Source organism: Cydia fagiglandana, chromosome Z, assembly GCF_963556715.1.
Source record: "Cydia fagiglandana chromosome Z, ilCydFagi1.1, whole genome shotgun sequence".
NCBI classification, from domain to species: domain Eukaryota; kingdom Metazoa; phylum Arthropoda; class Insecta; order Lepidoptera; family Tortricidae; genus Cydia; species Cydia fagiglandana.
Window position 1 is genome coordinate 451,507 of NC_085959.1, and position 13,767 is coordinate 465,273.

General features: G+C 40.5%; 1 protein-coding gene across 1 annotated transcript in view; it reads left to right on the top strand.

Annotated features, from left to right (window-relative positions):
- LOC134679202 (uncharacterized) overlaps nucleotides 1-13,767 on the top strand; it is an 85,066-nt gene that overhangs the window by 35,905 nt on the left and 35,394 nt on the right. The window contains exons 3-4 of the mRNA XM_063538080.1: nucleotides 9,524-9,706; nucleotides 11,851-12,867. Of these exons, the coding sequence (XP_063394150.1) occupies nucleotides 9,524-9,706; nucleotides 11,851-12,867 (1,200 nt within the window). The remainder of the gene's footprint in view (nucleotides 1-9,523; nucleotides 9,707-11,850; nucleotides 12,868-13,767) is intronic.

Genomic DNA, 13,767 nt, shown 5'->3' on the forward strand with positions numbered 1-13,767 from the left:
GTTATGGCAGCTCGATTAGCCGAAACAATAATTAAGGAACACAGAATAGAACCAGATCGTCGTATATTTTGGTGTGATGCCTCAGTGGTTCTGTACTGGATACGAAACAATGCGCGTACATACAAACCTTACATCGCGAACCGGCTTGGTGAAATAGATGATTTATCACATGCGAGCGAGTGGAGATATGTACCTACGCACCTGAATGTCGCCGATATACCTACCAGAGAATCATACGACCGTTGTGTATTGCCTACCGAGTGGATCCAGGGACCTGCATTTTTACAAAAAAGTGAGAACGAGTGGCCGCAAAACATTTTGAATGCCGACGTAAACAATGACGACTTAGAATGTGTTATGACGATGACGTCGTGCAATAAGGAAAACATACCTATACCTAGTATACCTGAGCCTACAAGGTTTTCATCGTGGTTACGATTACTCAGGGCTACTTTTATAATGCTAAAGTTTATAAACAAATGTAAACATATGAATGAAGAGGACGGCGCTGTAATGGAGAAGGCTGAAAGGTTACTTATAAAATATTCTCAAGTGCAGACGTTCTCCGAAGAAATCCTGAAACTGAAAAATAGATTATACTTACCTAAAACAAGTAGATTACTTACCTTATCGCCGTACCTCGACGAACACGGAGTCCTACGCCTCGGGGGCCGCATCGACGCCGCTGCTGAAGTCGGACCTGAAACAAAACGACCTTCGATCTTGGACGGACGAGACTACATAGCGAGGCTGCTAGTGAAGCATCACCACGTTCTCGCAGCCCACGGGAACCAGGAAACTGTCGTTAATAACCTGAAACAAAGGCATTGGATATTAAGATTACGACCGACAGTTAAAAATGTTACAAAAAAATGCATGCTATGCAGAATAAGAAAATGTAAACAAGAAATCCCACGAATGGGGGACTTACCGCCTGCCCGTGTTGCTCATCATCAGCGCGCCTTTACCTACACTGGCGCTGACCTCTTTGGGCCTCTAGAAGTTACTGTGGGAAGAGGTAGACAAAAGAGGTACGGAGTTTTGTTTACATGTTTAACTGTGAGGGCAGTGCACATCGAATTAGTGAACTCACTTACCTCAGACTCATTTATAATGGCTCTCAGACGAATGGGAGCACGACGCGGCTGGCCGCAGTACCTATACTCTGATAATGGTAGGTACCAATCTTCGAGGAGCTGATGCAGAACTACGAAAGTCAATTCAGGAGTTGGACCAGGAGTACCTTAAGCGTGAGTCATTGAACTATGGGACTAAATGGACATTTATCCCACCCGGAAGTCCACATTGGGGTGGAGCGTGGGAAAGGCAGATCAGAACTGTTAAAGAATGCATGAAGATCGTGCTGAAAGAGAGAGCCCCTCGAGAAGAGACCCTGTGTACATTTTTGGCAGAGGTCGAGCATAGTAAACAGCCGGCCACTCACGCACGTCTCCGTAGAACCTGGAAGCACAGAAACTTTAACGCCTAACCATTTTCTTCTTGGCTCTTCTTCTGTCTTACCCCACCTAGGGCGCTTACAATGACTGAATATTTTCTGAAAAAGCAGTGGAGAATCGCCCAACGACTGGCCGACTTATACTGGAGAAGATGGGTGAAAGAAATTCTCCCAGACCTGTTACAGTCAGCATCAGATATACCTGAGCGGGTAAGGTGTCCAAGAAAACATATACACTTCAATCGTCACAAAAATAAGGACATCTAAGTTGTCATTTTAGCATAGGCTTTCAGTTCGTCACATATATCTTAACTTCTGAGTTTTTCTTTAACACATACACCCTTATTTAATCACAATGACAATAACGGTTAGAAACTCAATGGTAACTAAGCAATCAAATTCAAGCTGCTGTCATTAATACCTACACGCACTGCCAATCACGTACGTCAGCAGCCAGGGTGCCACCAGTTGCTAAGCAGTTGTTATTTCAATGGTAACTAAGCATCAACATTTTATCTGTTTAACTTTTAAAAAAATAATGTAGCAGCTACGAATTGACACCTCCTTTCTTAAAGAAGTATTTTATCGTCAAGTGTCAAACTTAGACAATAAATAAGTAGGTTTTACGAGAATGATAGGTTTTTCATTTTAACTGTCATAGGCGGCCGTTCTTCCAAATCGTAGAGCATATTATATGTTAATATATTCATTTAGCCCACTTATTGTACTAAAATATACTATATAGTACTAAAATACGATGCTCCGAATCGATCAAAGAACGAAGGAGATAATAATAGAATTGAAACTTAACACGTTCTCTGTCCCAATCTGACATGTAAACCTTATGGCTTTGTAATAGAGGCTAGCCGTTAAAACCATCACTGCCATGCATATACACCTACGTAATATGCTACCTGCTGTTGACCATAGGAATGACGAATTTTTTTTTTACAACATAGCATAGAGGATAGAGTATACGGAGTTATATACAGTATGTATCAGAACGAAAGGCCAAGAAAGAGACCCATTAATGTTTAAGTCATACTGAGCAACTTTTACTATGGGACCAACCCCGAAACCCCGGAAAAAAATTACTCTCCCATAGAAAATTTCAACATCAGACCAGCAAAATGTATGAAACTTCCAAGTATGTTTCCGCGTTTTCGGAGTTGGTCCCATAGTAAAAGTTGTTCAAATGTTCAGTATGACCTAAACATTAATGTGTCTCTTTCTTGGCCTTTCGTTCAAACTAACGTTCGTACTAACAATAAGTTCAAAGATGTACAGTATGTATCAACATACTGTATATCTTTGAACTTATTGTTAGTATAACCAGTATAACCTAGCAGTAAACATCAAATGACATTCCGCACAGGAGTAATCTAAGGAACGCTTACTGCGGGTTCAAACCTACAACGTCCTGTTAGAAAGTCGTACATACTCTACATGTGACATATCTTCAAAAAACATATAAACTTATGCGAAATTAATATAAAACTACAAATTAATAATATAAATGAAACCCAAAAAAAAAGCTGTGATCTCTAAGGTGCGTCCGACTGAGATTTGAACCCGCGGTCTCTGCTTTGAAAAGCAAACGCCTTAGTCACAAGACCACAACGTGCCTTGACAATTGGCTCTAAATTCGGCTTCAGTTAGCTTTCGCTATGTGTCACTCATTCGTTTTGATGATTCTATTCAATAAAAGAAATAGTTTTCAGTAAGCTAACTGACAGGCCTCTGTCAATGGTTGAAGGGCAAAACGTGAGATAGATGTATGTGATGACAAGACTGTACTGCTTTCGATGATTGTCAAAACGCTTTACCTGAAATTAGCATAGCTATTATTCATTCAATATACGACCATACATGTATGCTTTAAACGTCTATTTTTCCATATTGTTCAGATATATTTGACACGTTGACCGCTTAGATACCAATGGTTTTTTGACAGCTAAGGTATCAATGATTTGTTGTAAGTGTAGAAATTAATGAATAGCGACTGTTAAGATATTTGTGACATGTTGAGCGCTCACAAGTAAATGCTACCATGACAGTCAACAACTTTTTGACAGTTTAAACGTTTACCTCTCTTTAAGCACCTGGAGTGTATAGCGACTTCTGCTGCTGACTGTACCACGTAAAAAATGGACACAAGAAGTGAGGCCCTTACAAGTGGGAGACCTCGTCCTGATTGTAGACCCAGATGGACCTCGCTGCGCCTGGCCAAAAGGATTAAGCCGCGTCTCCACCAAGCGCACGCACCTGCGAGGCAGCCTCGCGAGCCAAATGCTCGGTCTGTGTGGACGTGCCTCGGGGCCGTTCGGGCGCACGTTGGCTCGGCCGAGCGTGCCTCGGGGTCCAGCCGTCCGCTGTCGGTAAATGTGACATGCTCAAAGGTGCCTCAGTGTGCGCTGTTCGTTCGGTGTGGACTGGTGGTGGTTTTGGCTCGCGAGCGCAAATAGTTTTAAATAATTATGAACTCTTAAGAGCAGTCGATCCGTTTGATTCAACTATATGGTGAACATATAAGATGTTGGATCCCAAAGATCCAAAACATTTAAATAAATGTACGCGGGGAATTGCTTATAATTGATATAATCAGTCCCACTATTAATCGGTGCTTGTAACATAACATGTCTTCCATCCATTGCTCCAACATGGGGGAAATTCCATTTATTCTCAAATTCTTCCGATATATCTAGCAACTCTTCTTCTAAAAAAAAGTCCAGATATTATTCATTGCATTTATGTTTTTGCTTTGTCCTAACCCAACACAAAAACAGTGCTGTTGGTAACGACCAACAAAAGTAAAAACAGTACAAATGTGATTTTACTACATTGTGCACTTCACTAGAAATGGGTCCTCAACCAATTCCTTATCATTAAACTAGAAAAGGACATTAACAAATAAAGAGACACTGTTTGCTGGTTTCAACTATGCACACGTGAGATATTTATTTATTTATTTTATTTATTTATTTAGAAATTTAATTCAGGCAACAAGGCCCATATTACAAATACCTTACAGACTAACATACATATGTATTTTATAAACTTAAATAAAACTAAAGACTATTTAGACGATAAAACGAATAAAACAATATATATGATATTAACGAACAAAAGAAAAACCGTGGCAGAATAAAACAAAACCATAAATAAATAACCAGGAAGGAACAACAGAACAATTTGCACAAGCCAGGTCAGTTGACCTTGACCGGCTAGTAACAACAGATGCACGTGCCCCCATTGTTCCTCAGACAGACCCAAACAACCAGAACATTGTTCCTCTTTTTTAAACAATAAGCCAGTAGAAAAGTAGCACCAGCAGAAATAACACAACTATCCATCGCGAATTGCCTCGGACTTCTGATGGCTCGGTCTGCCTCGCGAGGCTCGCCTCAGTGTCTCCGAGCTAAACCGCGAGGCTGCCTCGCGAGGCCAGGCTCGCGAGCCACACATCCGAGGCTGCCTCGCGAGCGCGTGCGCTTGGTGGAGACCCGGCTTTAGTAGAACAGCTGTTGCCAGGCAAAGACGGCCGAGTAAGAGCCGTTAGGATTAAAACCAAGAGTGGTGTACTTACCCGATCGGCTGCACGCGTAGCCCGTATACCAATAGATGGTGAGTGCTGCTAAGCAGCACTGGGGTGGAGGATGTTGCCGACAAGTACCGAGCGCTCGGGGTGAGGGCGCGCGGGGCAGGGACCCCACCAAGCAGAGATCCGAATGCGAGTCATATCGAACGGACGTTAATTTGCTCATTTATTTTTCTTTTCGCTAATTATCCTAATATGTACTGTGTATTGTTCTATATAGTTTAAATAAAAAGTATAGTTCATAATTTGACCATTTTTATTGGAGAAACCACCACAAACTACGACAGATATGAAGGTCAAAAAGTCGTAAATTTTAAGACTGACTGACAGACTTATAGTACCTAAACCTAACCTACTTCCAGATGACCTAGAAGGATGAAATTTGGAATCCAGCTCAGTTATTGTGTGAAAGCGTAGGAAAAAATCTAAAAATAAAAAAAAGTTATAAAATAGGGGGGGTCCCCATACAAAAAAAACATTTTTTATTGTGACTGACATATAAGTACCTAAACCTAACCTACTTCCAGATGACCTAGAAGGATGAAATTTGGAATCCAGCTCGGTTATTGTGTGTAAGCGTAGGAAAAAATCTAAAAACAAAAAAAAGTTAATAAATAGGGGGGGTCCCCATACAAATTTCTTTTTAGGGTTCCGTACCCAAAGGGTAAAACGGGACCCTATTACTAAGACTTCGCTGTCCGTCCGTCCGTCCGTCCGTCCGTCCGTCCGTCCGTCTGTCACCAGGCTGTATCTCACGAACCGTGATAGCTAGACAGTTGAAATTTTCACAGATGATGTATTTCTGTTGCCGCTATAACAAAAAATACTAAAAACAAAATAAAATAAAGATTTAAATCGGGCTCCCATACAACAAACGTGATTTTTGACCAAAGTTAAGCAACGTCGGGAGTGGTCAGTACTTGGATGGGTGACCGTTTTCTTTTTGCTTTTTTTTTGTTTTTTTTTTTGCATTATGGTACGGAACCCTTCGTGCGCGAGTCCGACTCGCACTTGCCCGGTTTTTTATTGTGACTGACATATAGTACCTAAACCTAACCTACTTCCAGATGACCTAGAAGGATGAAATTTGGAATCCAGCTCGGTAATTGTGTGTAAGCGTAGGAAAAAATCTAAAAATAAAAAAAGTTAAAAAAAAGGGGGGGTCCCCATACAAAAAACCTGTAATACGCGCTAAACAACCGGCCAACGGTGTGTCGTTGGCGGCGCGCGGCACCACATAACTAATACAAAGAACAGAAGTAAAAAACATGCAGCGGAAACACAAGAAAAAACATTAAATCTCAATACCTGCCTAGTTTTCTTTACAAAAAGTATTGATATCCCATCAAAAACATAAATGTAAAAAAGGAGAGCCAAGTTCAATACAAAAATTATGCTTGGCTGTGGGGTTCGCCGCAAAAAGAATGGAAATCTAAATGAGTGCCAAGTTTTATGCAGAATCCAAATATGTATTTATAGGAACAAAATAACATTATAAACAAGTATTAAACTCTATTTCTTTGCTTTATTGGATACCTATAACAATTGCTGTTATTTAAAAAAAATGTGAGATCTTAAAGTAGGTTAGATTTGGCTTGGCCAGTTTTTATCAGAATTACAAAATATATATGTTGAATAACTTTATAAAATGACTGATGTAATGAAAACTGGCCAAGTCAAATCTAACCTGCTTTAAAATCTCGCATTTTTTTTAAATAACAGCAATTGTTATAGGTATCCAATAAAGCAAAGAAATAGAGTTTAATACTTGTTTATAATGTTATTTTGTTCCTATAAATACATATTTGGATTCTGCATAGAACTTGGCACTCATTTAGATTTCCATTCTTTTTGCGGCGAACCCCACAGCCAAGCATAATTTTTGTATTGAACTTGGCTCTCCTTTTTTACATTTATGTTTTTGATGGGATCTATCTCACGTTTTGCCCTTCAACCATTGACAGAGGCCTGTCAGTCAGCTTACTGAAAACTATTTCTTTTATTGAATAGAATCATCAAAACGAATGAGTGACACAGCGAAAGCTAACTGAAGCCGAATTTAGAGCCAATTGTCAAGGCACGTTGTGGTCTTGTGACTAAGGCGTTTGCTTTTCAAAGCAGAGACCGCGGGTTCAAATCTCAGTCGGACGCACCTAGAGATTACAGCTTTTTTTTTTTGGATTTCATTTCTATTATTAATTTGTAGTTTTATATTAATAAGTTTATATGTTTTTTGAAGATATGTCACATGTAGAGTATGTACGACTTTCTAACAGGACGTTGTAGGTTTGAACCCGCAGTAAGCGTTCCTAAGATTACTCCTGTGCGGAATGCCATTTGATGTTTACTGCTAGGTTATACTGGTTATACGAACGTTAGTTTGAACGAAAGGCTAAGAAAGAGACCCATTAATGTTTAGGTCATACTGAACAACTTTTACTATGGGACCAACCCCGAAAACTCGGAAAAATACTTGAAAGTTTCATACATTTTGCTGGTCTGATGTTGAAATTTTCTATGGGAGAGTAATTTTTTTCCGGGGTTTCGAGGTTGGTCCCATAGTAAAAGTTGCTCAGTATGACCTAAACATTAATGGGTCTCTTTCTTGGCCTTTCGTTCTGATACATACTGTATATAACTCCGTATACTCTATCCTCTCTGCTAAGTTGTAAAAACAAAATTCGTCATTCCTATGGTCAACAGTTAGCATATTACGTAGGTGTATATGCATGGCAGTGATGGTTTTAACGGCTAGCCTCTATTACAAAGCCATAAGGTTTACATGTCAGATTGGGACAGAGAACGTGTTAAGTTTCAATTCTATTATTTTCTCCTTCGTTCTTTGATCGATTCGGAGCATCGTATTTTAGTACTATATAGTATATTTTAGTACAATAAGCGGGCTAAATGAATATATTAACATATAATATGCTCTACGATTTGGAAGAACGGCTGTCTATGACAGTTAAAATAAAAAACCTATCATTCTCGTAAAACCTACTTATTTATTGTCTAAGTTTGACACTTGACGATAAAATACTTCTTTAAGAAAGGAGGTGTCAATTCGTAGCTGCTACAGTATTTTTTTTAAAGTTAAACAACCATTGAAATAACAACTGCTTAGCAACTGGTGGCACCCTGGCTGCTGACGTACGTGATTGGCAGTGCGTGTAGGTATTAATGACAGCAGCTTGAATTTGAGTGCTTAGTTACCACTGACTTTTTAACCGTTATTGTCATTGTGATTAAATAAGGGTGTATGTGTTAAAGAAAAACTCAGAAGTTAAGATATATGTGACGAACTGAAAGCCTATGCTAAAATGACAACTTAGATGTCCTTATTTTTGTGACGATTGAAGTGTATATGTTTTCTTGGACACCTTACCCGCTCAGGTATATCTGATGCTGACTGTACCATATCTACCTCAATTTACTTACATCTATGATTGCAGTGTTAAAATCTAAATGCGTGATAATTCGAATGATGTGGATATTTGTTATCGATTCAAAACCCTTGATTTAATAATCTTCAATTTGAGGAACTCGTGTGTACTGTACCGACAGGACAGCTAGGTAAGGCGGCATTCGCACTATTTCCCCTCTGCCGAGGTACAAGATTAGCGCGTCAATCTAATCTAGCGCGGGTAATAAAACTAGTTGCACTTGGATTTTTCACTAGACCGAGTCCAGACGCGCGCGTGAACACTGCTGCACATAAATGCCTATTTGCTCGGTTTTTTGTTATAAAAAGAGGTCGGGGACATCAAATTTACAAAAAGAAAGTGATACATTTCACATGTAATATTTTTTTTTACATATCATACGTTAAATTACATTTAAATACAATTATTATATTTTAGTCTCAACTAATTGTTGGATTTATCGATTTTGCTCGCTCAGTACAAATTGCGGATCGGTCGAGCGACAAATCCGACTTCTCATCTCTCAGAATACAATGACATACTTCAACGAAAATGTGTTAGTGTGCGTGTTGTGACACTAGTCACTCGTCCGTACACAAAAAGAGATCGAGGTTTGCAAGATTTGTCTTTGACGTGTGTCATTTTCTATGTATTTGTGTCGTCATTATACAGATTGGATTTTGTGTGTAAGTGTGTGATAAATACGACTGTGTACCTTTCCCCCCGCGAAAAATGGCAGAAAGATTTGTACGGCGAGGTATCGCTTGGGCCCCTCCTTTCCGACGTTCGGAAGCCGGTGTTGCTCGAAGGCTAGGTATCATGTTTGACAGGTACGTTGGTAGGAGCAGTTTGTATGGGAAAACAAAATTGTTTGTTTTTACTATCTTTCTCTGAATTTTTCAATATTTTCTCACCGTTCAAACCTTCCGTATATCCTTTATTTATATACCTAGATAGATGAGTGTAATTGTCATGAAATAAATCATCTAATCAGTAGTAATCAAAATATGCATAGGTAATCATAATCAATATGTATAATCATTTCAGATTTACCGGACAATTGCCTGAAATTCGGCGGTGCGAGTAAGTTGTCTCAGAACTCCGAGACCACGTCGCCCCTCGCACGGATGCCAACCGACTTTATACCCAGTAGAGGCTCCATAGGGAGCCAGCAGCTGTTCAGTGTTAGCAAAACTGCTCAGGACCTTATCAATGACTACTTGGAACAAGGTATCGTATCCACTCTCAGGCCTGTGCCTGAGACTCCTCACACTGTCCGATCGCGCACCTACTTATCGGATGTTAGATGTACAAATGTACTACTTGCGGAAAGTTTCCATAAAGTTCCAAATATTCTAGGAAATTTCGAGGAAAAATTACAGGACACAAAGGAAACGTTCATTTTGGAAATGAAAACTTTCAATTGCCATACAAAAATGTAAGAAGTTGCCATGTTTTTGTAATATGGGAAGTTTATTACCTACAAATTAAGTATACAAATATAACAATGATGGTCATTGATGATGGCGCCTTGATTAGTCCGTCGGTAAATGCCCGGTTTGTAAATACAAAGTGCTCACGAGGAATGTGAAAGATTTTAACCACGCATTTCTGAGGTCAAAAGAAGGATAAAGATGAGTTTAGGTCAATTACGCCAAAAAAAAAACAACTTTTGTTCGTTTTGCTTTTTCATTTTTTCAAATGTATTTGTACTTACATAAAAAGTAAATGTTATTGATAAACTTGTCACTTGGATTTGGATGGATTTTTACTTTTCTAGTGTTCCGTACAAAACTTTGTTCACGGAACACTTATGGGATCACTTCGGTCTTGCATATCAGTTAAATGCGTTTTTAGGGTTCCGTACCTCAAAAGGAAAAAACGGAACCCCTATAGGATCACTCGTGCGTCTGTCTGTCTGTCTGTCCGTCTGTCACAGCCTATTTTCTCCGAAACTACTGGACCAATTAAGTTGAAATTTGGTACACATATGTAAGATTGTGACCCAAAGACGAACATGTAACGTAAACAAATGAATTTTAAACATTGGGGCCCCTTTTGGGGGGCAAATGAGAAAATTAAAAAATAAAGTATTTCAAACTATATCGTGTTATACATCAAATGAAAGAGCTCAATGTAAGAATCTCAAATATTTTTTTTTATAATTTCGAAATAAACAATTTAGAAGTAATTCAAGAAAATAGGCAAAAATGACCATTCCGCCCTTTATCTCCGAAACTACTGGGTCTAAAATTTTGAAACAAATACATAAAATAGGTCTTTATCTATAGTTGACAGGAAAACCTATTAGAAATATGTAGTCAAGCGTTAGTCGGACTAATTACTTAGTTTTTGATCAGACCCCTACGGGTTTTTTAATGGCAATTCACTCGCGTTTCACATATAAACCAATGTGGCACCAATGTGGATAAGGAGGGATTCACAATGGTGGAAAGGAAGAGCAAGGCGCGCAGGGCGCCCCGTAAGACTCTGTGTGGCAGTGCGGAACCGGTTAATTCTGGTTTACGAATTGCGACCCCGAGTAAGGCGCTCTACGTGTCTCGCCTGCATTACTCCGCCGGGGCCGACGAGGTGGTGGAGTACGTCCGCCGGAAGACTGGCTACACGCTGAGGGTGCACCAGCTACAGTCGCGTCACTATGTGCACTTCAGTTCATTTGTGGTGCGCGTACCGCGGCCGCTGCAGGACACCATCGCAAGCGCAGACTTCTGGCCGAAGGGTGTGGTGTTTCGGCGGTACCGGGGCAACCTGCCGAATCCTACACCAAGTCAAACGACGCAACGGAGCCACGCTGTTACGTCGTCGCCCAAATCTAATGTTTAATTTGTCTTTGGTTTTTATTTGTAGTTTCTTTGTATTTATTGTATTTTATTTTGTAGTTTCACAGTGCCTTGGTTTTACTGTAATGCTGTGTTACTTATTTGACTAATAAATAAATAAATAAATATAAAAAATACATTGTTAAAAATTTAGTAATATACGGAACCCTTGGAACGCGAGTCCGACTCGCACTTGGCCGGTTTTTGCCATCTATCAATAAGGATATATTTTAGACTGCGTCCCATAGTAGCAACATCGACATTAAAAAGGCGTTTTGCACTATGTAGGTAACAATTAAAACTTGTTTTTTTTTTTCTGAAATAACTCTGAAACTAGGCGAATTTCAAAAAAGTGTATAGGACGTTTTTGTCTCTAAATATTACCAGGAAAACGCTGAATTATTCGGTCTCCTCATGTTACACCGTGTAGGTGTAGGTATATCTTATCAACACGACGACTCAAATTAGGCATCCTGTGATATCTTCTAGAATTATCTACATTCTACGCCTAGTACCAATAATTGATTGTTTCAGAAACAAACCCTTGTCGCTCAGTCACAGTACACCCTAAGAGAAAAATAAAGGTTAACCAAGAGTCACAATCTAATATTGATGCTACCCCCAGTTCACATAAAAGCAGTACACATGCCCAGATTATTGACTGTACAGCCATTGGTAATATTAGTGAAAGTACGGGAGTCGACGCCGTAACAATATCTTCCACCGATCACTTCCGTGTCACGGCGAGTACATCTCAAAACGAGGCTTCGAAAAATCGAGGACATGTTAAATCCAAGGTCACTGCTAGGTCGGCCAAGTCCATCACTCACCGCCACCAGAGCAGGAGCTACGTCCGCCGGTGCCACGCGCATACGTGGGCCTCCAGGTCCCAGCCGGTCCTCGACCAATCTGACTCCACGGGCTGTCCATCCTTAGACGTCACTGCGGCCGCAAAGTCACTGGGCGAAGCGTTGGCAGCGAAACTACAAGCACTATTATATTCAGGCACTTCCAATCGTAAGTGCAATTGTGAGTGCGACTGTCAGTCCAGTGTGGGCAAAGAATGCGGAACAAAGTGCCAAGACCCTCTATGCAAAAATAAATCAATGAGTGATAAGCAAAACGATAACAATAGCTCCCCAGGTGCATTGTGCTACAAATCTGTGGCACAAAAATCTTATTTTAACGAAGATGTCACTAGTACTGTGAATAAAAATATTTCCAATGCTCAAGATCATCCACTTTGCAAGCCGCCCTGCATAGGGTTACTTTGTGGCGAACGTTACAAATGTAACGAGCAACTGAATAAAAACACTCCTATGGAAGTTAACATTTCCGAGGCTCCCAGCCCTGCAGAAACACAAACACCGCCCCTTGTACCGCCATTATTAAAAGACTACTGCACAGATTCTGAGAATTGCAGAGTCAAGACACGGGTGTTACAAGCCCGAGATGCGAGTCCAGCGACCATTGTACTGAAGGGCCCGTGGCCCGGGCCCAGCAAGTGCATAAACGAATCCCTTGACCCACTAACCAGTTGCCCAGGTGCTCGTAAAGTCAAGGACACTTTTAAGACCTTTGATCAGCAATGCCCTTCGATTTCGCCAAGTGCAGTTTCGTTGTCTTCACGTTGTCCACCATCTCAAGTACCTCCAAGCAGAAGATTAAAAGGCTTAAAAATAGAGGTTCAAACGCGGAACGTACGCACCGGGTCATGCTTGCCCAGCCCCGCTCTATCGTTCTCTTCTACAAGAATCCGGGGACATGCACAATCTAGGCATAAGCAAAATACTCCAAAAAACTTGCGAAACATTGGCGTAGGAGCCAACCGGCCTCTCAGTGACGCAAAAAATTCTCAATGTTGCGGTCCATGTTGTTCGTTCTCGCGACCTGCGCAGTCAACACTAGGCACAGGCACGCGACCCGAGATCGTCCATGCCACGCAGGCTTGTGGTGATGACTATATGCCTAAAGAAACCAAATGTTTAGCTGCTTGCGCACAATCTGGCAGATCCGCAAAGTATATAACCTCTGGAATAAAACCAGAACCAGTTGAGAAATCCACATCAAGATGCAAAACCACTGCAACAAAGTCGGTTGATACTGTTGACTGCTGCGCATGTGTTACATCTGCGAAACATCTTGAAGAACGACACACAAACACAGGGCAATTAAAGTCTAGTACCGCTACCGGGCTCGGATCGTGCTGTGGGGACCTAGGTTTGATCATTATCCAGCAACGCGGAACTGATCCGGGACCCGAATTAGAATCCGGTGAAATTGATGAATCAGATTCATGCTATGTGATATTCAAGAGAACCAAAACTGGCTTATTACGTCCTTGTTGTGCTCATAAAGGACTGAGAAAATCCAAAGAAAAAAAATGTTCATGTACAGGGAAATCTATTGACAATGTATCGAAGAGACCCGCTATAAAGATATCTCAATCAG